We start from the raw sequence: 25,475 nt of genomic DNA, 5'->3' as shown, positions 1-25,475 counted from the left end.
TTAAAATGAAAAGCACTACAAATATAAGGACATCTACTCTAACTGGATGGATGGGCCTTTCAGGCTTTTTCCCATGTGGGAGATGTATGGGGTGTCGTCTGACCAAATTTCCAAAGACTACTCACTCTATTCCATCCTCTACCAATAGTCATGTACACAAGATTAGAGATTTTATAACATGTGACACAAGTAGTGTGATATACATGTTTCAATGTCCATGCAAAATGCAGTATGTGGGAAGGACCAAAAGGCCCCTCAAGAAACGTATAGCGGAACACATTAATAATATAAAAAAGGGATATGACAACCACTCTGCATCTAAAAGTTATAAAATGGTTCACAATCAAGACCCTACAGGGTCAATATTTACCGCACTTGAAAAAGTTCCAATACATTAGAGAGGGGGTAACCATATTCTCCGAATGTCCAGGTTGGAATCTAAAAGAATATACGAGTTGGGTACCCTCCTCCCCAATGGACTTAAAGGGGTTCTGCACTTTCATTTAACTGATGATCTATCCTCTGGATAGATCATCAGCTTCTGATCGACGGGAGTCCGGGACCCGCGCCGATCAGCTGTTTCAGAAGGCAGAGGCGCTCCAGCAGCGCCGCGGCCTTCTCACTGTTTACCGCCGGCCCACTGACGTCACGACTAATATCAACTAGCGTGGGCCCGGCTAAGCTCCATTCAAGTGAACAGAGCTTAGCCACGCCCACGCTAGTTGATACTAGTCGTGATGTCACTGGGCCTGAAGGAAACGGAGAGAAGGCCGAGGCACTGCTGGAGCGCCGCTGCCTTCTGAAACGGCTGATCGGCGCGGGTCCCGGGTGTCGGACCCCCGTCGATCAGAAGCTGATGATCTATCCAGAGGATAGATCATCAGTTAAATGAAAGTGCAGAACCCCTTTAATGCTGACCTTGAAATCTTTGGTTTTCTATGAATATACCAACGATGTGGTACGCTATGTGTTGATGAGAAATAGCAGTCAGGCTGTCATTACCGGCACTGCTATCTCTCCTCGACATCTAGCGACCACATCCATATCCCTATCAAACATAGATTCTCCTACAGCGGATGTCAAGTTTATCCAACTTTTATAAATTTTTTATCAACTTTATATCAATGTTTAGCAATCAGTTTATTAATTATTTATGATCATATATCATTCCTTTATACTTTTTCAATTCATGCTAATAAACCGCATTAAAAACGTAATGATACTGGTCACACTGTTCATATTAAAAATATTTGATCTGACAAAACACCATTAGTAACCAATCTCTGAAGATTACGATATGGACATATTAATACATACATTTTCTACCTATTATTATTACGTATTTTCTATATATATATTTTCTTATCTATATATATATTTTATATATATATTTTATATGTTTTTATATATATTTTAATTTATAAATGCTCAGATTGTTATGTATTGTCAAAACATAGTGGTAGGTTGTGGTGGCTCACTAGCAAGTAGTTAAGGTATGGTGCTGCAAGCTCATATAGAGGGAATCACCCCACCCTCTCTTAAAGGCAATTGTAGTAATAGGAAAATGAGCGAGCACTCATACACTTGGCAACCAGATTGACATGTGCAGAAAATATTTATTAAATCCCCATAAAATACAAGTAATAAAATTTATAAGAACAATGTAGCAATGATATACAACATTACAGTCACATATATTATGGTAGATATGATCGATACTATATTCATATGACTCAATAGTGTCGATAAATTCCATAATATATATCTCGCCAAAAAACTTCAAGTATATGCTGTTATTTGGGAAAGAGGGTGTATTATCTTCTAGCGCTCTATCCCAATTTGGGAAACTGAATGTCACTGAAAATGTTGTAGGTGTATTCACTGGGAGCGCAATATGTTCATAAAGTGTCCACAGGAATCCTGATAATGTGAAAAGTCTCTTATAGCATATCCTTTTAAGCTCGATATGAGCTTTGGATTGAAGAAAACTTTAAATCGATGTTTGGCTTACCGTCTAGCGTCTGTTGTCTCCCTATTGCTTCAATGGAGCTTTAAAAATATTTGCCGGCTTATTCATTCGCTCCATACAGCAAGCTGGTTTAAATTTCGCAGGAGTTCCAAAGATCGCGGGAGTTGCCACTCTGTTCCGCAATTTCCTTTGGTGCAGCTTTCGACGATAAGAATAGTTAATCCTTTACTGTAGAGATTTTCTTCTGTATGGCCATACAATATTATCGGAGGCTTTTCAATGCAGGTACATCACTTGTTTCATCACTGGTGAAACAAGTGATGTACCTGCATTGAAAAGCCTCCGATAATATTGTGACAGTGACATTCAGTTTGGAGCGAATGAATAAGCCGGCAAATATTTAAAGCTCCATTGAAGCAATAGGGAGACAACAGACGCTAGACGGTAAGCCAAACATCGATTTAAAGTTTTCTTCAATCCAAAGCTCATATCGAGCTTAAAAGGATATGCTATAAGAGACTTTTCACATTATCAGGATTCCTGTGGACACTTTATGAACATATTGCGCTCCCAGTGAATACACCTACAGCATTTTCAGTGACATTCAGTTTCCCAAATTGGGATAGAGCGCTAGAAGATAATACCCCCTCTTTCCCAAATAACAGCATATACTTGAAGTTTTTTGGTGAGATATATATTATTGAATTTATCGACACTATTGAGTCATATGAATATAGTATCGATCATATCTACCATAATATATGTGATTGTAATGTTGTATATCATTGCTACATTGTTCTTATAAATTTTATTACTTGTATTTTATGGGGATTTAATAAATATTTTCTGCACATGTCAATCTGGTTGCCAAGTGTATGAGTGCTCGCTCATTTTCCTATTACTACATTTGTTATGTATTGTCACTTATTATTTGAAAAGACCGTATTTAAAAAAAATCGCATGAAAAACGCAAGGGATTTTGCTATACCACATCCACTACAGAGACAATTATACTAATGCCAATGGATGAGCGATGGAAAACTGATCCACACCAGTTTTTCCATTTAATTGAAGATCTTTATCTGATAAGACTATAAAAGCTTCGCTACATTTGGGGGTCTCCTAGCCACTGAGGAAGGAGACTGAGATCTCTGAAACACGTATGGTGAGGACCCCCAACCACACACTATCTGTCAATATTGAGGATTTGTTAGAGAGCTCTAACCTTTTTCATTTATGCGGGATTTTACACCAACCGCAATCAGTTCTGATTAGACTAGCACTTGGACTCTGCAACTTTTTCATCCCTCCAGACCAGAAGGAGACGCCGGAAGACCATAGCACTGCTAGCGCTGTAGGCACGGGGGACGCCGCGGCCACATGCATCAATATTAGAACATCGCTCCAAAGACTGTGATTAATATCTGCGGCAGACAGCGGAACACATCACCTGATCCTCCGTTCACCACCGCCAGGCTGTTTCCCAACCGGGACAACGAATCGTAAGTAAGGGTATTACCACCAAGCCCTACTTTTCATGTGTACTGCGGGAACTTTTGAAAGCTGCAGCTATTGGTAACGAATCTTCAGTATATGTTACCTCATTCTTAATATTGAAGTGATACACTGTCAAACAATTGGAAACATATATATATATATATATATATATATATATATCCATTTGTTACAACAGGCAATACGGTCTTCCTACAGTGGATGAATTATTTTGATATATTTTTCACCCTTGCAGCTGCACTGTGGACTATATAGCTATTGGAGCAACTTCCCTTCAGGTGGAATCCTCCTTTTTCTTTATACAGGTGGAACTCTTTCTATTTGAGGTGGAAATATTTTCTTTTTTTAGGTGGAAATATTGTCTACATAGGTGGAATTATCTTACACCTAAATATAAGGCTCCTCTCCAACATAATCACAATATTTTTTAATAGGTGTACTTATTTTTTAATAGGTGGATTTATTTTTATTTTTATGCATTCACTATAAGTATTTGTATTGTGGTTTTATTGTGGATATATTTTACTATTGTCCTTTTTTAATATCGTCCCCTTCAGTCCCATGGTGGATGAAATATTGATTTCCATTGATATCAGCGTCAATACTATATTGATGAATCTGGCTAACGTCTGTATCTATCTGATGAATGTTGACATATGATTTCTACTTTGCTTGAATTGTCAGATAGTTATGTAGCCACTTGAGGACTATCCGGGATATTCATTACGGAGACTTTAACATTTATGGTCCACCTGACCTAGGTCTACGCAGTTGAATATCTCTGAGATTCCCTATACTGTTACACTTCCGTCTTTAGTAAATAAAACTGTCAGTATATACCAGCAATTTGTTTTAAATAAACGATAGATGAATTCCTCCAAATGAGGTGTGCACAACCACTCTATATATTATATTGATCTTCCTTCTGTAGACTGGGTGTGTCTATATTGGTTGGGTCACCCATTCCATTTGCAATAATCAGGTGAGCCATCACAAACAACCATACGGCTCCAGATACCTATGACAACCTACCAGGACCTTATTGAGTCATTCCCAGCCCATGTAGCTGTGGTCAGTGCTATACACGGCGGTTAGATGGTGGTCATAATAATGTGACTCGACTGTGGGATGGATAAATAAAAAGTTCTTATATGTGGTGATAAATAAAAAATAAAAATTGCCTGGTCTTCAACAGCCAAAACACGTGCTGTATTAAAGTGGTTGTTCACCCTTAATGACCTTCTCTTCAGACCACCATGCATGGTCAGACCTTCTGTGGAAGTCATACTTCCCTGATCTCTGCCAGTGTGTTCCGGCTCCATTGCTCCCACACTGACTCTGCAGGTCCCGGGTCTCTGCCCTTGTCAATATACTGTTTGACGCAGGTCATGTGGCTGTTGCAGCCAGTGACAGGCCGCAGCGGTGATATGTCACACATGCATCTTGTCATGAAGTCACATTACTTGTGAGTGTCATGTCACCGCTGAAGCCAGTCATTGGCTGGAGCGGCCCTGTGACCCGCGTCAAACCAGATGTTGATCAAGAGAGACTCGGGACCTGCAGAACCGGTGGGGGAGCAATGGAGCTGGAATGCAGTGGCAGGGATCAGTTAAGCATGATTCCCACCGCAGGTCTGCCCACACTGGGGGAGGGGGTTTGCAGAAAAGGTCCCCAGGTGTGATCAGCTCCTTTAAGGTGTTAAATGCATCTACTATCAACATTCATTATAATCATATACACATAGAAAAAGTAAATAACTCACAGAATATATTACTGATCCATACACTTCAGATCTGCCACTCTGTAAAAAAAAATCATTATAGGGATGTGCGCTTTTGACAATCTCTTTTTGTTAGTAAGGTGCATGATCATCAGGACCAACCCCAGTGATCAGTTGTAATCTGTGCACTATTAAAGGGGTTGTCCTGTTTTAGGATGAAACTAGACAATCCTCCAGATCAATCTGCCATAAAGATCGGGTAAGCACTTACCTGCCATATCCCAAGCCGCCACTCCGGTTCTTCTGGCTGACCTCTATTTACCTGGCTACAACACACAATCACTGCAGTGATTGGCCCACCTGTGAGAACCGGAGCAGTGGTGTGGGATCTGGCAGGTAAGTACTTATCCATTCTTTATTGCAGGTTGATCAGGATTGTTGACCGGTTTTATCCTAAAACTGGACAACTCCTTTAACCCCTTAGGGACCGGGCTCATTTTCACCTTAAGGACCAGGCCATTTTTTGGAAATCTGACCAGTGTCACTTTAAGTGCTAATAACTTTAAAACGCTTTGACTTATCCAGGCCATTCTGAGATTGTTTTTTCGTCACATATTGTACTTCATGACACTGGTAAAATGAAGTCAAAAATTATTATTTTTTTGCACAAAAAAATACCTAATTTACCCAAAATTTAGAAAAATTTGCAAATTTCAAAGTTTCAGTTTCTCTACTTCTGTAATACATAGTAATACCCCCAAAAATTGTGATGACTTTACATTCCCCATATGTCTACTTCATGTTTGAATTATTTTGGGAATGATATTTTATTTTTTGGGGATGTTATAAGGCTTAGAAGTTTAGAAGCAAATCTTACAGAAATTTAATCTTATAGAAACTTACAAAAACTCAATTTTTAGGGACCAGTTCAGGTCTGAAGTCGATTTGCGAGGCTTACATAATAGAAACCACCCAAAAATGGTACATCACTTGTTTCACAATGCGAGGCTTACATAATAGAAACCACCCATCTAAGAAACTACACCCCTCAAGGTATTCAAAACTGATTTTGCATACATTGTTAACCCTTTAGGTGTTGCACAAGAGTTATTGGCAAATGGGGAGGAAATTTGAGAATTTCATTTTTTTGTCTAATTTTTCATTTTAACCCATTTTTTCCACTAACAAAGCAAGGGTTAACAGCCAAACAAGACTGTATCTTTATTGCCCTGACTCTGCTGTTTACAGAAACACCCCATATGTGGCCGTAAACTACTGTACGGCCACACAGCGGGGCGTAGAGTGAAAGGTGCGCCGTTTGGTTTTTGGAAGGCTGATTTTTATGGACTGGTTTATTTACACCATGTCCCATTTGAAGCCCCCTGATGCACCCCTAGAGTAGAAACTCCCTAAAAGTGACCCCATCTAAGAAACTACACCCATCAAGGTATTCAAAACAGATTTTACATACGTCGTTAACCCTTTAGGTGTTGCACAAGAGTTATTGGCAAATGGGGATGAAATTTGAGAATTTAATTTTTTTGCCTAATTTTCAATTTTAACCCATTTTTTCCACTAACAAAGCAAGGGTTAACAGCCAAACAAGACTGTATCTTTATTGCCCTGACTCTGCTGTTTACAGAAACACCCCATATGTGGCCGTAAACTACTGTACGACCACACAGCGGGGCGTAGAGTGAAAGGTGCGCCGTTTGGTTTTTGGAGGGCTAATTTTGCTGGACTGTTTTTTTGACACCATGTCCCATTTGAAGCCCCCCTGATGCACCCCTGGAGTAGAAACTCCATAAAAGTGACCCCCATCTAAAAAAACTACACCCCTCAAGGTATTCAAAACTGATTTTACAAACTTTGTTAACCCTTTAGGTGTTGCACAAGATTTAATGGAAAATAGAGACACAATTTCTAAATTTCACATTTTTGGCAGATTTTCCATTTTAATATTTTTTTTCCAGTTACAAAGCAAGGGTTAACAGCCAAACAAAACTCATTATTTATGGCCCTGATTCTGTAGTTTACAGAAACACCCCATATGTGGTCGTAAACCGCTGTATGGGCACACGGCAGGGCGCAGAAGGAAAGGAATGCCATACGGTTTTTGGAAGGCAGGTTTTGCTGGACTGTTTTTTTGACACCATGTCCCATTTGAAGCCCCCCTGATGCACCCCTAGAGTAGAAACTCCAAAAAAGTGACCCCATTTTAGAAACTAAGGGATAGGGTGGCAGTTTTGTTGGTACTAGTTTAGGGTACATATGATTTTTGGTTGCTCTATATTACACTTTTTGTGCGGCAAGGTAACAAGAAATAGCTTTTTTGGCACGTTTTTTTTTTGTTATTTACAACATTCATCTGACAGGTTAGATCATGTGGTAATTTTATAGAGCAGGTTGTCACGGACGCGGCGAAACCTAATATGTATACAATTTTTTTTATTTATGTAAGTTTTATACAATAACTTCATTTTTAAAACCAAAAAAATGTTTTAGTGTCTCCATAGTCTAAGAGTCATAGTTTTTTCAGTTTTTGGGCGATTATCTTGAGTAGGGTCTCATTTTTTGCGGGATGAGATGACGGTTTGATTGGCACTATTTTGGGGTGCATATGACTTTTTGATCGCTTCCTATTACACTTTTTGTGACGTAAGATGGCAAAAAATGGCTTTTTTTACACCGTTTTTATTTTCATTTTTTTACGGTGGTCACCTGAGGGGTTAGGTCATGTGATATTTTTTATAGAGCCGGTCGATACGGACGCGGAGATAACTAATATGTATACTTTTTTTTTATTTATATAAGTTTTACACAATGATTTCATTTTTGAAACAAAAAAAAATCATGTTTTAGTGTTTCCATAGTCTAAGAGCCATAGTTTTTTCAGTTTTTGGGTGATTATCTTGAGTAGGGTCTCATTTTTTGCGGGATGAGATGACGGTTTGATTGGTACTATTTTGGCGTACATGCAACTTTTTTGATCACTTTTATTACCTTTTTTGGGAAGTAAGGTGGGCAAAATTTCAATTTTCTCATAGTTTTTATTTTTTTATTTTTATGGCGTTCACCATGCGGGGAAAGTAACATGACCGTTTTATAGATCAGGTCGTTACGGACGCGGCAATACCTAATATGTGTAGTGTATTTTATTTTTTTAGTTTTTATTCAGTGATAAATGTTTTTTTCACTTTTTTTTTTACATTTTTTTGACCCAGACCTACTTGGTTCTTGAAGATCCAGTGGGTCTGATGTCTGTATAATACAGTACAGTACAATATATAGGGCTCTGTACTGTATTTTACTTACACTGAACAGATCTATGCTTTTAGCATAGATCTGTTCAGCACCATGGACAGCAGGACGCCTGAGCAGGCGTCCTGTTGCCATGGGAACCTTCCCCGTCTGCCACAACTTCGCAGACGGGGAAGGGTAAGCACAGGGCTGAGGGGGGCTGTCGGGGGGCTCTCTCCCTCTCCATCGGGGGGCCGATGGAGAGGGAGGGAGCTCCCTGACCGATGACAGTTAACTTTTTCCATACAGCGGTCCGTATGGACCGCGGTATGGAAAGGGTTAAATGGCTGACATCTGCACAGATGTCAGCCGTTTATACCAGGGTGCCAGCAATGTGCTGGCACCCTGGTATACCCACTAGAAGCCAACGATCATTCATGGGAAGGCGGGCGGGGGATCGCGATCCCGCCTGCCGCACTGCCCGCCTCCCGCAACGCCCCCACCCCCGCACCACCCGCCGGCATCAAATCGTGCAGGGGTGCAGGGGGGGGGGGGTGAAAAATATTGATTTTAGGCACTCTAATGTTTCCTGACCGCGGGGATCAGAAACTGCAAAAAGCGCAGCAAACCGCAGGTATGCCTATTTAAAGTTAGGACGTACCGGTACGTCCTGGGTCCTTAAGGACTCGGGAAATAGGGCGTCCTATGTCCTTAAGGGGTTAAGGCCCCTTTCACACGAGCGAGTATTCCGCGCGGATGCGATGCGGGAGGTGAACGCATTGCACCCGCACTGAATACTGACTTATTCATTTCTATGGGGCTGTTCACATGAGCGGTGATTTTCACGCATCACTTATGCGTTGCGTGAAAATCGCAGCATGTTCTATATTCTGCATTTTTCACGCAACGCAGGCCCCATAGAAGTGAATGGGGTTGCGTGAAAATCGCAAGCATCCGCAAGCAAGTGCGGATGCGGTGCGATTTTCACGCACGGTTGCTAGGAGACGATCGGGATGGAGACCCGATCATTATTATTTTCCCTTATAACATGGTTATAAGGGAAAATAATAGCATTCTGAATACAGAATGCAAAGTAAAATAGCACTGGAGGGGTTAAAAAAAAAATAAAAAAATTTATCTCACCTTAATCCACTTGCTCGCGTAGCCCGGCATCTCCTTGTGTCTCCTTTGTTGAAGGACCTATGGTGAGCATTAAATACAGTTACAGGACCTGTGATGACGTCACTCCGGTCATCACATGGTACGTCACATGATCTTTTACCATGGTGAATCACCATGGTAAAAGATCATGTGACGTACCATGTGATGACCGGAGTGACGTCATCACAGGTCCTTGAACCATAATTAATGCTCACCACAGGTCCTATTCAGTAAAAGAGACAGACGGAGATGCCGGGCTACGCGATCAAGTGGATTAAGGTAAGTTAAATGATTTTTTATTTTTTTTAACCCCTCCAGCGCTGTTTTACTATGCATTCTGTATTCAGAATGCTATTATTTTCCCTTATAACCATGTTATAAGGGAAAATAATACAATCCACAGAACACCGATCCCAAGCCCGAACTTCTGTGAAGAAGTTCGGGTTTGGGTACCAAACACGCACGATTTTTCTCACGCAAGTGCAAAACGCATTACAATGTTTTGCACTCGTGCGGAAAAATCGCGGGTGTTCCCGCAACGCACCCGCACATTTTCCCGCAACGCCTGTGTGAAAGAGGCCTAAGTGTTTCACTTCCCTGAATTGCTATCATAGTAGGAATAAAGCGTTACACATATCCTCTGAAATCAGTGATCTCTCTGTATAATGTAGGTAACGTGAGAGATAACTTGTTCAGATTTACTGTAAAATAACCTTCTTTAGAGTCTGTTGAAATGAGTAGCTGATTGCAGGTCAGGTGTGTTTATGATGTTGCTTACCTGTTGGTATATCATAGGGGTTTTTGCTTCAGATACGGGCCCAGGAGAGCCTGGTGGACCTGGTGGGCCAGGAGGTCCTACAGGTCCTGGAGGACCAATGGCTTGAACCATCCTTTCCCCATTACACAAACCACAGCCCTTTCAATATAAGAGAAAATTATAAGCAAGGTTAATACATAGTGAAATACAGTAAGACATTAAAAGGGTTATGCACATTTTTTTTTTAAAAATGTTTTTTTCTCAGGTCTGATACTGTTGTTTACATACTTGCATCTTCAAAGAGAGTGATCCTGCTGCACTTCTGCATTTCCCAAGAACTGTTTACTTGTTCTGTTGAGTGCACCTCCTAGTCATACATGCACCTAATCAAGTCTTTGCATTGTCCCCACTCTGTGTTGTGCAAGCTGTCCTTGTCGTGTCTCATGCCCTGTCCTCCATCTTCCCTTTTATGTATGTATAAGGCTACTTTCACACTTAGTAACATAGTTCATAAGGCCGAAAAAAGACAATTGTCCATCCAGTTCGGCCTGTCATTCTGCAAGTTGATCCAGAGGAAGGCAAAAAAAAAACCTGTGAGGTAGTAGCCAAGTTTCCCCACTTTAGGTGAATATAAAACTCCTTCCCGACTCCAATCAGACAATCAGAATAACTCCCTGGATCAACGACCCCTCTCTAGTAGCTATAGCCTGTAATATTATTACACTCCAGAAATACATCCAGGCCCCTCTTGAACTCCTTTATTGTACTCACCAACACCACCTCCTCAGGCAGAGATTTCCATAGTCTCACTGCTCTTACCGTAAAGAATCCTCTTCTATGTTTTGTACAAACCTTCTTTCCTCCAGACGCAGAGGATGTCCCCTCGTCACAGTCACAGTCCTGGGGATAAATAGATGATGGGATAGATCTCTGTACTGACCCCTGATATATTTATACATATTAATTAGATCTCCCTTCAGTCGTCTCTTTTCTAAAGTGAATAACCCTAATTTTGATAATCTTTCAGGGTACTGTAGTTGCCCCATTCCAGTTATTACTTTAGTTGCCCTCCTCTGGACCCTCTCCAGCTCTGCTATGTCTGCCTTGTTTACAGGAGCCCAGAACTGTACACAGTACTCCATGTGTGGTCTGACTAGCGATTTATAAAGTGGTAGGACTATGTTCTTATCACAGGCATCTATGCCCCTTTTGATGCAACCCATTATCTTATTGGCCTTGGCAGAAGCTGCCTGACACTGGTTTTGCAGCTTAGTTTGCTGTTTATTAAAATTCCTAGATCCTTTTCCATGTCAGTGTTACTGAGTGTTTACCATTTAGTATGTACGGGTGACTTGCATTATTCCCTCCCATGTGCATAACTTTACATTTGTCAGTGTTAAACCTCATCTGCCACTTATCTGCCCAAGCCTCCAATCTATCCAGATCCCTCTGTAGTAGTATACTGTCCTCAGTGTTAATTACTTTACACAGTTTAGTGTCATCTGCGAAAATGTATACTTTACAATGCAAGCCTTCTACAAGATCATTAATAAATATATTGAAGAGAATAGGGCCCAATACTGACCCCTGAGGTACCCCACTAGTGACAGTGACCCAATCTCAGTGTGTACCGTTAATAACCACCCTCTGTTTTCTATCATTGAGCCAGTTACTTACCCACATACAGACATTTTCTCCCAGTCCGAGCATTCTCATTTTATATACTAACCTTTTATGTGGTACAGTGTCAAATGCTTTGAAGAAGTCCAGATATACGACATCCATTGATTCGCTGCTGTCAAGTCTAGAACTTACCTCCTCATTGAAACTGATTAAATTAGTTTGGCATAACCGATCCCTCATGAAGCCATGCTGATATGGCGTTATTTGCTTATTTCCGTTGAGATGCTCTAAGATAGCATCTCTTAGAAAACCTTCAAACAGTTTACCCACAACAGATGTTAAACTTACCGGCCTATAGTTTCCAGGCTCTGTTTTTGGACCCTTTTTGAATATTGGCACCACATTTGCCATGCGCCAATCCTGTGGGACATTCCCTGTCAGTATAGAGTCCGCAAATATCAGAAATAAGGGTCTGGCTATGACATTACTTAATTCCCTTAAGATACGGGGGTGTATGCCATCTGGTCTTGGCGATTTGTCTATTTTAATCTTTTTAAGTCGCTGATGTACTTCTTCCTGGGTCAGACAGTACACTTTTAATGGGGAATTAATTTTTACATTCTGCATCTCATCTGAGTTTATTTTTCTCAGTGAATACATTGGAGAAAAAAATATTTAACAGCTTTGCTTTCTCCTCGTCGCTCTCTGTGACTCCCCCCTCATTACTCTTTAAAGGGCCGACACCTTCAGATTTATACTTTTTAACATTTATATAATTGAAGAACATTTTAGGGTAAGTTTTACTCTCTTTGGCAATTAATCTCTCGGTCTCTAGTTTGGCCGCTTTTATATGTTTTTTACATGTTCTATTTTTTTAGTGATTTATATGCTTTCTTTATGTCATTTATTGCTTTCTTTACCGTTCTGTTTATCCACATTGGTTTCTTTTTGTTCCTTAACCTTTTATTCCCATACGGTATGTACCGCTCACAATGAGATTTTAGGATGCTTTTAAAGATATCCCATTTTGTGGCTGTATTTTTATTTTTGAGAACTTTGTCCCAGTTAGTTAGGCCTATGGCCTCTCTTAGTTGGCTAAATTTAGCTTTTTTGAAGTTTGGTATTTTTGTTCCTCTCTGTGGAAACGCTCTTTTGAATGATAATTGGAAGGTTATTACTTTATGGTCACTATTTTCCAGGTATCCCCCAACCTGCACGTCTGTTGTTCTGTCAGGTCTGTTGTTCTGTCAGGTCTGTTGTCTGTTGTTCTGTCAGGCCTATTGGTTAATACTAAGTCCAGTATGGCCGTCCCTCTCGTCGGGTCCTGAACCAGTTGGTAGAGGTAACTGTCTTTGGTTATTGCCAAGAACCTGTTTCCTTTATGAGATATACAAGTTTCAGTTTCCCAGTCTATATCTGGGTAGTTGAAGTCCCCCATAATAACCACCTCATTATGATTTGCCACCTTGTCTATCTCGTTTAGTAGTAGATTTTCTGTGGACTCTGGTATATTAGGTGGTTTATAGTAAACTCTGATTAGTAATTTATTATTGCTTTTAGCTCCATGTATCTCTACCCACAGTGACTCCACATGTTCATGTCCCTCACTTATATCTTCACGGAGTGTGGGCTTTAGACAAGACATTTTATATAAAGGCAAACCCATCCCCCTCTTCAGTTTTGACTATCCTTTCTAAACAGACTGTAACCTTGTACATTAACTGCCCAGTCATAGCTATCATCCAGACATGTCTCAGTTATTCCCACTATGTCATAGTTCTCCTCACACTTTACTAATTCCAGCTCCCCAGTTTTATGAGTCAGGCTTCTGGCATTAGTATATATACATTTGAGAGGTTTATGTATATTTTTTACCCTACACCTTTCCTTCTGAGCTGTTCTAGTCCTTCCTTCCATTCCTCCCCCAGTCCCACTACCTTGCCCCTGGTCTCTATCTGCACTATCTTCCCCTCCTATAATGTAATTACCCTCCCCCAGTCCCTATTTTAAACACTCCTCCAACCTTCTAGCCATCTTTCTCCCCAACACAGCTGCCCCTTCCCCATTGAGGTGCAGCCCTTCCCTACGATAGAGCCTGTAGCCGATAGAGAAGTCGGCCCAGTTCTCCAGTAACCCAAACCCCTCCTTTCTACACCATTTTTTGAGCCACTTGTTAATCTCCCTAATCTCTCTCTGACTTTCTTGTGTGGCCCGTGGTACAGGCAGTATTTCGGAAAATACTACCTTTGAGGTCCTTGCCCTAAGCTTTAGACCTAAATCCCTGAAATAATTTTTAAGGACTCTCCACCTACCTCTAACTTTGTCATTGGTTCCGATATGGACCATGACCGCTGGATCTTCTCCAGCCCCTCCCAGTAATCTGTCAACCCGATCTGCGATGTGTCGAACTCTAGCGCCAGGAACACAGCACACTGTTCGGCGATCACGGTCTTTGTGACAGATTGCCCTATCTGTTCCCCTAATAGAGTCTCCCATTGCGTTGTTATTTCGGTATTGAGATCTGCCAGAGCATCTCAATAACAGAATTAAAAGGATCTGTTTTGATTTTGCACATCATGATGTATCTGTTACATTGTTGTGTGAAATCAAAAAGGAAAAAAACGCATCCATCACTAAATACATTGAAAGTCAATGGGTGACGGATTCGTTTTTTCAGGCTCCTTAAAAAATGGATCCGTCACCATTGACTTACATTGTTTTCAGAGCCAGATCCATTTTTTTAATGCTTTCATGACTGGACACAAAAACGCAACTTGCAGCGGTTTTGTGTCCGGTCACAAGACGGAATACTGGTGGAACAGAAGACATCCTGATGCATCCTGAACGGATCTCTTTCTATTCAGAATGCATGAGGACTAAACGGAAACATTTTTTTCCAGTATTGAGATCCTCTGCCGGGTTTCAATACCGGAAAACAACAATGCAAGTGTGAAAGTAGCTTTATATATCATTGATGGCAGCGCAGACGGGTCGCTCTCAAAGGGAAGTTTGCCCTCCTCTGCTTAAGGCATCTCCACTGCCTTCCCTGCATGTAGCTGCCAATAATTGCGGCCATTCCCTGCTTCCTACATTGATAGATGTAGGGTGAAAGGGTGAATGGAAGACAGAATATGAGACATAAAAGAACAATCTTGACAAGGTTAGAGCTCTTTCATATCAGCGCAATCTGCTCCGTAAGAGGAGCAGAAGGATGAAAATAAAATGAAGTGCTAGATATGGCGCATAACTGACACAAACCGAATCTAAAAGACCCAATTGGCTATAATGGGATCTGTTTGGTTTCCATTCAGGAGAACATTTTTTAGCAGAGAAAAAAGGCCTGCATGCAGGCCTTTTCTTTTCGCTATTTTTGACGAACGGAGCCTCCAGCACAGATGTGAACATGCACTAAGTCCAAGCATGCAGGGAGCTGATGAACTACTGATTATACTCCAAGCACCATGTTTTGACACTATCACTAACCCTTCACTGTCTAATTTCTACCAGGTCTTGCTTGAAGGGTGTAAAATAAAACATTGCCAACTGTGCCTTTTTATTCCATTCCCCCTGCAACATTTAATTCAGGGGAAGTTGCGTAGAGCAGAGAATTTATCACGCATTCTGTTATTTTCCATATTATGGGTGGCGTAAGAGCTGACCGGTCATACGTGACCTAAATATGCAACGTCACTGAGCCTAGGAGTGTGCAGTGCCAGCGGGGTCAAATAACAGGGCAGTTACATAATGAATAACACATTAGTAAATGTGTTATATTAATGTTGTGGATTCCAAAAATACATTTTTAAACGCTGGATAACTCCTTTAATATATTTCCATCAATTGGAAAAAAATTTAATACAAACCTCTCCTGGGTCTCCCTTTTCACCCTGAAAGCAAAACACAAAAGAGGTGATAGACAATAACAGTCATGCTTTGTTAGCAGGGTTGGTATAGTAAGTTGGAGGTAAGTTGAGGCTGTCATCTAGGGTAATAAATATATTGGCTGGTGCAGTGAGCCCCCGAGGAGCCAGTGCAGAGGATGGGAGTGGTAGTGGCCCTGATGAGTTGATGTGTCACAGTGTGCTCCCACAGGCCGTTCTTCCCTGGGGATTGGTGCAGTGAAAAGGTGGTATAAGGAATCAGGCCAGATGTAGAAGAATAAAAATCTCTCTTTACTAAGTGCAAAATCGAAGTTGTAGTCCATCCAGCAGTAGTTTGTACACAGTGCAATTTCTCTTCCCAGATGATTTGGTATGGGGGCTGGCAAAGTGGCGGAAAAACTGGCACTTGTGGCTGTAGATGTCCACTGTTTAATGCATGTGTGACGAAAGCACCTTCGTCACTGGGAGTTGGAGAGGCCTGCTTGCCAGCCTCTTGCCCTGTGACTATGGCCCCTGGGACACTATTTGGGCATATTGGATTTCAAAGGCTCTGTTTCTGCCCCTTGGACTTTTTACTGGAACTATTTGGGGCATGTGACCATGTGCACGGTGGGGCAAAAATAAGACTTCCAGGAAATTCCTGAACCCCTGAACCAATCTGGGTGATTTTTGGATAGGTTGTTCACCCAGATCAAGGCTATCAGGAGATGTGACTTTAATGGGGATATGTGGTGTTTTGGGGTGTTTTCTGTGGCTGGGAAAAAAATGTGTATTTTATGCCTGTGAGTAATTAAGTCCATTGTGTTTGTTAAATATATCACAGGCAGAGTCCATTGTGTTTGTTAAATATATCACAGGCAATGCCATTGTGTTGTTAATTGCGTCACAGACAATGCCTGTTCTGTTATTAATTGCGTCACAGGCAATGCCATTGTGTTTGTTGAATGTATAGTTTTTGTGTTTAAACTGTAAAACTGTTGGCTGCTATGTTATGTCCTCAGTTCCCAACCAGGTCCACGGGAGTGGTAACCTTGTTGTAAAATGTGTATAAAAGGCAATGCTTGTGTGGTCAATAAAGTGAGTTCCTGTTTTGCCTTCAACATAGAGCCTCGTCTCATGTGTGTGGGGATTGCTATACGCTGTATACTCCCCTGGCTATAACATCTTGCTCTTGTAAGCGCTGTTCCTGTTCCTTGTTCCTGTGGTGGTTACGGTGTCGAGCAGAGTGCTTGGAGCCCTCAGGAAGTACTAGGAGCATACATCAACGGAGGTACCCAGTCGGGGTGCCAGGAGATCCGTTACAGTGGTGGCAGCAGTGGGATGGCATCCTAGTGCGAGGAGAAGCAGCTTGGAGACACCCTTCTTGGAGTATATTGAGGGCAACGCTAGTATCCGTACAGCGCCCCTGGCTACAGCAGGATGGAATTGGCTAGTCTTCGGACAGCGTTCCACTACAAGGAAGAGGATTACCCGGACTGGAGGGATGCAGTCCGGAAAGGCGTCTGGCACGAGGCCCTGGAAGACGTACAGCGTCGGCGGGGTAAGAGTCTCCCCAGTGATGAGTAGCGGTTGCGAGTGGCCCTGTGAATGCCCCTTCTGGGAGAGCAGCCCCTGGATAAGTGGGTGACAGAACTCGAGAGCCTGGTATGGAAGGAGCTTTGGCTAGACGACGCCTACCAGGCACTCTGGTGGTACGTGATTCAGCACTCCCCCTGGATGGCTGAGCACGACAGACCCGAGGGTGAGGATTATGATGGCCCTGGCCTGTTGTTTGAGGCCTTCCCAGAACCGGAGTTTGGAGATGCTGGAGAGTCCCGGTTCTGGGATATCCATGACTACAGGGAGGCTATGCATGATTGGGCTACAGCGAGAGAGGTGAGACAAGAACTGGCATCTCTAGTGACAATGGAGTGGGAGCTGGAGCAGGATTACCAATACTTCCTCAGCTCAATTCGGCCCCAATATACACTGCCAGAGAGCTGGGTGGCAGTCCCAGACCTACAACCCTACAGCTGGGAAGACCCGACTGAAGTATCCACTGCTTCAGTACCAGCTGCGGAGGTAGGGGACCTCATAGACTGGTCCTGGGGGGAACCCCATATGGCAGGTGGAGATGGGACCGAGGTTTCTCCACCGTCCCTACAGGGATGCTGGGCGGTCAGCCCAGATCCCTAGCGGCAGCCGGAGTTACAGGGAGTAGGGACAGTCGGTACTGCTCCCCAGCAGCAGTATGTTTTGCAGGGAGAGGAGAGCACCCCAGCAGCAGTGTACATGGAAGGCAGAGGAGACAACCGGTCTCTCTCCCCAACAACAGGGGGACAGCACCCTAAACTCCGATGGTACAGATGGGACCGCGGTCTCTGCACCAGGCCTACCGGGATGCTGGACGGCCGGCCCACAAACCCCGCAGGAATGCCTGGAGGAGGAGGTAAGCGATCCCTTCTCTCCACAGCCGATCCGCAACAAGGTCCTGGGGGTAGGATTCCCTGACCCCACCCCAGCGGAAGAGCTGGCATCTGGGCAGAGCGCAGTCGGCCTCTGCCCTCCCCTTCCCTTTTGTCCAGAGCCTGACTCCCCACAGGCTACCCCAGCGGAAGAGCTGGCATCTGGGCAGAGCGCAGTTGACCTCTGCCCTAACCTTTCCCTTGATCCAGAGCCTGACTGCTTACTGTTGTCCTAGCAGAAGTGCTGGCACCAGGGCAGAGTGCAGTTGGCTTCTGCCCATCACGTACCTACAGCTCCATGCCTGGGAACACAAGGAAGATCAGGGGCAGCAGACGTACCCTCTGCAGCCTAGGACAGACCAAAAATAAGCTGGACACTCAAGAACTATAGGTGCAGTATTTGGTTGTGGGTGGGCTTCTCGACTAACTCAGGTACTGACCGACAGGAGGTCAGGTACCTGGTTAGTCTCTCCCTGGGAGGGAAGATGTGTGACGAAAGCACCTTCATCACTGGGAGTTGGAGAGGCCTGCTTGCCAGCCTCTTGCCCTGTGACTATGGCCCCTGGGACACTATTTGGGCATATTGGATTTCAAAGGCTCTGTTTCTGCCCCTTGGACTTTTTACTGGGACTATTTGGTCTAGGTGATGGGTGTCTGAGCTGTTGTTACTCACCTGCAGCAAGTCCTGTATAGCAGTGGCAGCTGGTCACTCTGCTTACTGTAAATGTAGTTTTGCCGATATCTGTCCAGTCTCTCTGGAGTAGTGGTCTCACAGAAGAGCTAGTTCTTTGGTCTCTAAGGCCCTTGGAGCAATAGAGCATGCTTCTTTACTCCTCACTGTTCTAGCTAAGACTTGCCCCTCCTGGCAGGACTCAATCTTGTCTCTGGAAGCATGGGGTTGAAGATACCAATGACCTATTGATCCCAATAGCTCAAGGGGACTGGCCTTACCAGAAGACCTTTATAATAAGTACATACTTTGACTTGAATGACCCAGTAGGATAAATAGTTTGGGGGAATTGACCTTACCATTAGACCTTTTTTATAAGTAAATACTTTGACTTGAGGTGCTCACCTTAGGTCCTGGGGGTCCAAGAACTTGTACATCTTGTGCAGAAGATACAGAAAACATATCACCCTGTGTAGGAGATGAGAAAAATAAAAATGTTATAATTATTAGTTTCTTATCAATAGTATAGTGATCCCTCAGGATACAATAGCCTTGGGATACAATATTTTAAACATGCAATGGTCTTTTCTGACTGATCGTAAGTTAAAACTAGACTCAACATACAATGCCTTAGACTCAGATCCAACCAACCAAGGCCACTTCTCTAGTAAAATAGCTGTATTAGTTGCTAGTTATCAGCTATTCCTGACTGTTATGTCTAAGGATTTGTTTTATCTTAGTTATCTGCTTATTTTTCTTAAATCTCCATTTTCTCTTATCTTGGATGATAGTTTGGGTGTTTGGAACTGATTACTCAAGTTACAGTGGTTTCAACATATAATGGTTGTCCCGGAACCGATTAATATTGTAACTTAAGGGACCACTGTACATAGTTAAGTAGTAACAGTAAGGCTGGCTATACTCATTAAATAGCTGGTGGACGATCACTGTTCCTCCTACCCCTTCATACACATTAGATGACCAGCTATATGGGGTTGCCTATTCCTTTTCTATTTATGGCCTAGCTGCAAGATATCTGATCAGTTGAGTTAATAGGATTAGGCGTCCAAATCTAAATCTTTAAGCAGACTGTCAACATTTAAGGACTAGAAGAATCAACATAAAGTCGTGTACCAAAGGCTGTATGCACCCTTCTCTAACTGAAAGTCCAACACCTGGAACATGAAAAGGTCAAGTGTTCGCATTATGTGTGTGTGGGAGGGTGGAGGAGTGATATATTTAAAGAGAAGATATTTACTTTACAGCATGAACCTCCAGGAGGTCCTGGTGGGCCCTTTTCACCAGGTAGTCCTCTAGCTCCTGGAAGACCAAGTGCCCCAGTGTCTCCTTTATCTCCCTGTTGATGTAAAGAGCATATTTATTTGAAAATAATTTTTTATCTAAAAATGTAATACTGTTTATTACAGAAGAAATTAGACTTAAAGAGGCTCTGTCAGCATGATCAACTCTATTAAACCAGGCATACTGCCTGGTAGGGCTCATCATGCTAATTAAAACAATAACTTTCTTATGTATGCTAAACAGCTGCAGAGATATCTGTGTTTTATTCATATGCAAATTAGCAAATTGGAGCACCGAGGGGCGGGCTGAATCCTTGGAGTACTGCTTTGTAACACCCTCTGTGCTCTACACTCTCCCCTTAATTGTCAATGCTAGACATTAGCATGCTGAGGGCAGAGCTGTGTCCTAGCATGTACATATCATAATATCATTCTGCTTGAAAAAGACTCATTGTAGTCGAAACATCGCATTCTTGGTGAATAAATTAGGAATTGCATTGAAGACATTGAGTGCTGCAGTATTTCTCCCAAATCCATTTACATATCATATACACTACTTACTGTAGCCTTACCACATTGAAATATACTTAGAAAGGTAATATACATATTACTGCTTTATTCATAGATACAATATATGATTATAAAGACACCAGTAATATGTGTTAGCTTTCTAAGCATAGAAAAAACATTCTTCTATATGTAGTTATGATATAGCTTCGTAGTAAGTGGTCAGCCTTGTATGTAGAGATCCTAGGTTCAAGTCCCAGGTGAGACTTATATATATTTTTTCAGTTAGTTTTTTCTGTTTCTCATTTAATGCAATTTTTATTCTTGGAAACCTAAAACCTATTACTGGCTTATTCACAGGCACAACATATGTTTATAAAGAAACCAGCAATACTTTTATATCAGGAGTTCAGGACACATCTCTGCCCTCAGCATCCTGATGTCTAGCCTTGACAAGCAAGATCAGGGGGGAGAGTGCAGAGCACAGGTTGTGTTACAAAGCAGTGCTCCAAGGATTCAGCCACGTCTCTTGGTGCTCCAACTTGCTTATTTGCATATGAATAAAAATGCTGATACTTTTGCAGCTGTTTACAATACAGACAAAAGAAAGGTATAATTTTATTCAGCATGATGATCCCCACCAGGCAATATGCCAGGTTTAATAGGATTGATTATGCTGACAGAGAGGGATTATTGACTACTTTTATATTTATGGATTATCCTCAGGAATTATCAATATATGCATCAATATATTCTCAATACCTCATAGTTGGGGGCCGACATTTTGTTGTTCCGCCAATCAGCTACATCCATTGTGTAGTGCTGTAGTGCTAGTCACTTCAGTGGTAGCAGCACTGCAGTAACCAGTTCTGACTACTACATAGTGGAAATGTGCAGTTCTAGCTTCTACTTCTGGAGCTTCTCCAGAACAGCTAGTCACAGGGGTGTAGACTGTTGGACCCTAGCTAATTAGATATTGATGGCCTATCCTGAGGATAGGCTATCGATATAAATGGAGTGGACGTTACCATTAAGATAATTTCGCCGTACTCTTCTGAAGCAAATTTAGTCCAAAACTTCTCCTAGCTACCTTCCTGGATGTGCATACCCACTACTCACAAAAAGTCAGGGATATATGGCTTTTGTGTGAAATTTATGGAGAATGTAAAAAGTTCACGCTACAGTGATATTATATCATGAAAGTAGAAGCATGCAATTGTGATTTCCTCATCTCAAACAATTTAGGCTACTTTCACACTCGCGTTTGGTGCGGATCCATCATGGATCTGCTCAGACAGATCCGTTCAGATAATACAAACGTCTGCATCCATTCAGAACGGATCCGTTTGTATTATCTTTAACATGGCCAAGACGGATCCGTCTTGAACACCATTGAAAGTCAATGGAGGACGAATCAGTTTTCTATTGTGCCAGATTGTGTCATAGAAAACGGATCCGTCCCCATCCGTTTGGCTAAATTTCGTCAGACGGACAGTAAACCGCTGCAAGCTGCGTTTTGGTGTCCGCCTCCAAAGTGGAATGGAGACGGAACGGAGGCAAACTGATGCATTCTGAGCGTATCCTTTTCCATTCAGAATGCATTAGGGCAAAACTGATCCATTTTGAACCGCTTGTGATAGTCCATGACGGATCTCACAAACGGAAAGCCAAAACGCCCTTGTGAAAGTAGCCTTATTCAAACAAAAACCAACAACAGCCACAAAAAATGTCAATGTCTCAAAAGCTTTTCATGTGGCCTTGAGTATCAACTACAGCTTGACAACGACATCTCATGCTGCTCACAAGTCGACTTATTGTCTGTTGAGGCATGACATTCCACTCTTCTTGAAGGGCAGCCCTCGGGTCATTGAGGTTCTGGGGTACAAAGTTACGAGCCTCTACACAGCGACTCAGCTGATCCCATAGGTTTTCAATGAGATTCAGATCTGGAGAAAGTGCAGGGCCACTCCATTTGAGGTACCCCAGTCTCCAGCAGCCATTCCCTAATGATGTGACCTTGATGAGCTGGCACATTGTCATCCATGAAGGTGAATTTAGACCTATGTTGTTCATGCAGAGGCACAATAACTGGATTAATGATGTTATTCAAGTAGTATTGGCTTGTCACTGTACCATTCACAAAGTGTAGGGCAGTTCTGTATTGACTAGACACACCTGCCCACACTGTAACACCACCAACACCAAAGGTTGTCTGGTGACAACAGTGGTTGATGCATAGCTCTCTCCTTGACCTCGCCAACATCATTGGCGGCCATCTATCCAGGGGAGAAAAACAGAACTGGATCGTACATCCACAATGCTATGCTTAGATCTAATTAAACTCGCTTCTCAGCGCAATATTAAAGTGTACAGCCCCCTATACTGCATGCTGTACAAGAGGCATTAATGTACGTTTTGATCAAAAGGCATAAGCCCACTCACCACGCCATGGTTGCCTCTTTGAGTGGGACCTACTCTGACAAAAAGGCGCAGCACAATGCGGTGACAAAGCGGCACTGCCCTAGTAGGCGGCAGGAGCCAGGAGTCAAACAGCAACCCTGCTGTCTGACAAGACCATCGTTTGCGGCCATCATTTATGCTCAGCGTAAATTGACTTCAGTGAACAGCACTGAGGCCCACGGGTCCCTTGTCCAGCGTAGATGCACCCTAGCCCATGCAAGACGATGACGCCTATGGTCAGGTACCCTTGCAGGTCATCTAGCACACAGATCACGCTGATGTAAACGGTTTCAAATGGTCTGACGTGACACTTGGGTGCCTCTCACCTCCCTTAAATGTGCGGCATTCATCATCCGGTTACGCAGGGCATTGTTCACAATGAAGCGGTCATCAGTGTGGCCAAAGGATGTTCACTTCTATGCATTTCTGTGACTCTTCCAGTCTGTTTGTATCTCTGTTGCAACCTGCTGATGACACTCTGTGACACTCTAATCTCAGTGGCCACTGTTAGGTGTCATCTTGGTCTCATGATGTCAAAATGTGAACAGCATGATGAGGAGGACTGTTTAAATACCAATTCTAGTTGAACCAGAAAATTTATTGGGCGATTCATGGATCAAACACCTGTTGTGAATTTTGCCATTAAGCTTCTTGTTGGGGAACAGCAAGTTGTGCAAAATGTACTGAAACACTGAACAGCTGGACATGTGCATTAAAAAATTTAGAGAAGGTAAGATTAAGTTCACCTGTAAGGCCACTTTCACACGAGCGAGTTTTCCGCACGGGTGCAATGCGTGACGTGAACGCATAGCACCCGCACTGAATCCTGACCCATTCATTTCAATGGGTCTGTGTACATGAGCGTTTTTTTTCACGCATCAGTTCTGTTCTATATTCTGCTTTTTTCACGCAGCCCTGGCCCCATAGAAGTGAATGGGGCTTCAGTGAAAAACGCATTGCCTCCGGAAGCAGGTGCAGATGCAATGCATTTTTCACTGATGGTTGCTAGGAGATGTTGTTTGTAAACCTTCAGTTTTTTATCACGCATGGGAAAAACGCATCAAAACGCATTGCACCCGCGCTGAAAAAACTGAACACAATCACAAACAAAACTGACTGAACTTGCTTGCAAAATGTTACGAGTTTCACTGAACGCACCCTGAATGCATCCGGACCTAATCTGTATCGTTCGTGTGAAAGGGGCCTAAAGGTTAGAGTGCATTTTAGGTTCACCCTGAAATTTCACTCACAAGCCAAATATCCTTAACTTTTTGTGAGTAGTGTATTTAATACTGATGGCATGATAAGAATGTGGAACCAGCTGTTGGTCCATCTATGGACAATCTTGATATCAATCTGTTGCTCATAGAAAAATGAATGTAGGGACACAAAATAATAATTTACACATCAACACTGTATTACCTTTGGTCCCGGAGGTCCTTGAATACCAGGGATTCCATTTTCACCTGCAAGTCCTGGCAAGCCATGAGGCCCTTCTATGCCTGGTATACCTAGTGGCCCTGGCAGACCAGGCCTGCCTTCTGGTCCTGGAAGTCCATGCAGACCTTGAGTTCCTTGAGGACCCTGTGGACCCTGTGGTCCTTCTGGCCCTCGTAATCCTTCTGGTCCTTGTTGGCCTTCAAGACCTTGAGGCCCTGGTGGGCCTGGAAATCCTCTTGGACCAGGGATTCCCTCAGGTCCTTGGTCTCCATTTAGCCCTGGTGCTCCTGATAGACCCGGAGATCCTGGAAGACCTGGGGGACCAGGTGGACCTTGTGGACCTTCGGGGCCTAGTAGTCCAGGAATGCCCTGGGTGCCTGGCAGTCCAGGATGACCCACAGGTCCTTGTGGGCCTCTGAGTGTTGTAACCTACAAGAAGAAAATATGAACATTGAAACGCCATTATATTTTAATACACTAAGTATAATTTCAATTTACAATTGCCAAACACAATTACCCTTTCTTCCTGCAAATCACTTATTATATTTGCTGTACCAGGCTGCCCTGGAATTCCTGGTGATCCTTGTGGTCCTGGTGATCCTGGTGGTCCAACTGGCCCTCTTTCCCCAATGCGTCCTGGACTTCCTGGGAGTCCTGGTAGCCCATGATCTCCTCCATCTCCCTAGTAAATGCAGAGTTTTAAGACATTCCATTAAAGGGGACCTGTCATCAACTTTATGCTGACCTCACTGAGGGCAGCATAAAATAGTGACATAAATTCTGATTT

The 25,475-nt window shown here is 42.8% G+C and overlaps 1 protein-coding gene across 1 annotated transcript in view; it reads right to left on the bottom strand.

Annotated features, from left to right (window-relative positions):
- LOC121005690 (collagen alpha-1(XV) chain-like) overlaps positions 1 to 24,960 on the bottom strand; it is a 68,884-nt gene extending 43,924 nt beyond the window's left edge. The window contains exons 1-7 of the mRNA XM_040438464.1: positions 24,858 to 24,960; positions 24,671 to 24,795; positions 20,239 to 20,337; positions 19,386 to 19,448; positions 15,849 to 15,872; positions 10,384 to 10,521; positions 5,247 to 5,285 (exon numbers count right to left, since the gene is read on the bottom strand). Of these exons, the coding sequence (XP_040294398.1) occupies positions 5,247 to 5,285; positions 10,384 to 10,521; positions 15,849 to 15,872; positions 19,386 to 19,448; positions 20,239 to 20,337; positions 24,671 to 24,795; positions 24,858 to 24,960 (591 nt within the window). The remainder of the gene's footprint in view (positions 1 to 5,246; positions 5,286 to 10,383; positions 10,522 to 15,848; positions 15,873 to 19,385; positions 19,449 to 20,238; positions 20,338 to 24,670; positions 24,796 to 24,857) is intronic.
- Positions 24,961 to 25,475: the final 515 nt, after the last annotated feature.

Source organism: Bufo bufo, chromosome 6, assembly GCF_905171765.1.
Source record: "Bufo bufo chromosome 6, aBufBuf1.1, whole genome shotgun sequence".
In the NCBI taxonomy this organism is placed as follows: Eukaryota; Metazoa; Chordata; class Amphibia; order Anura; family Bufonidae; genus Bufo; species Bufo bufo.
Note: the sequence above shows the minus strand (reverse complement) of the source record. Positions and strands in the feature narration are given on the sequence as shown.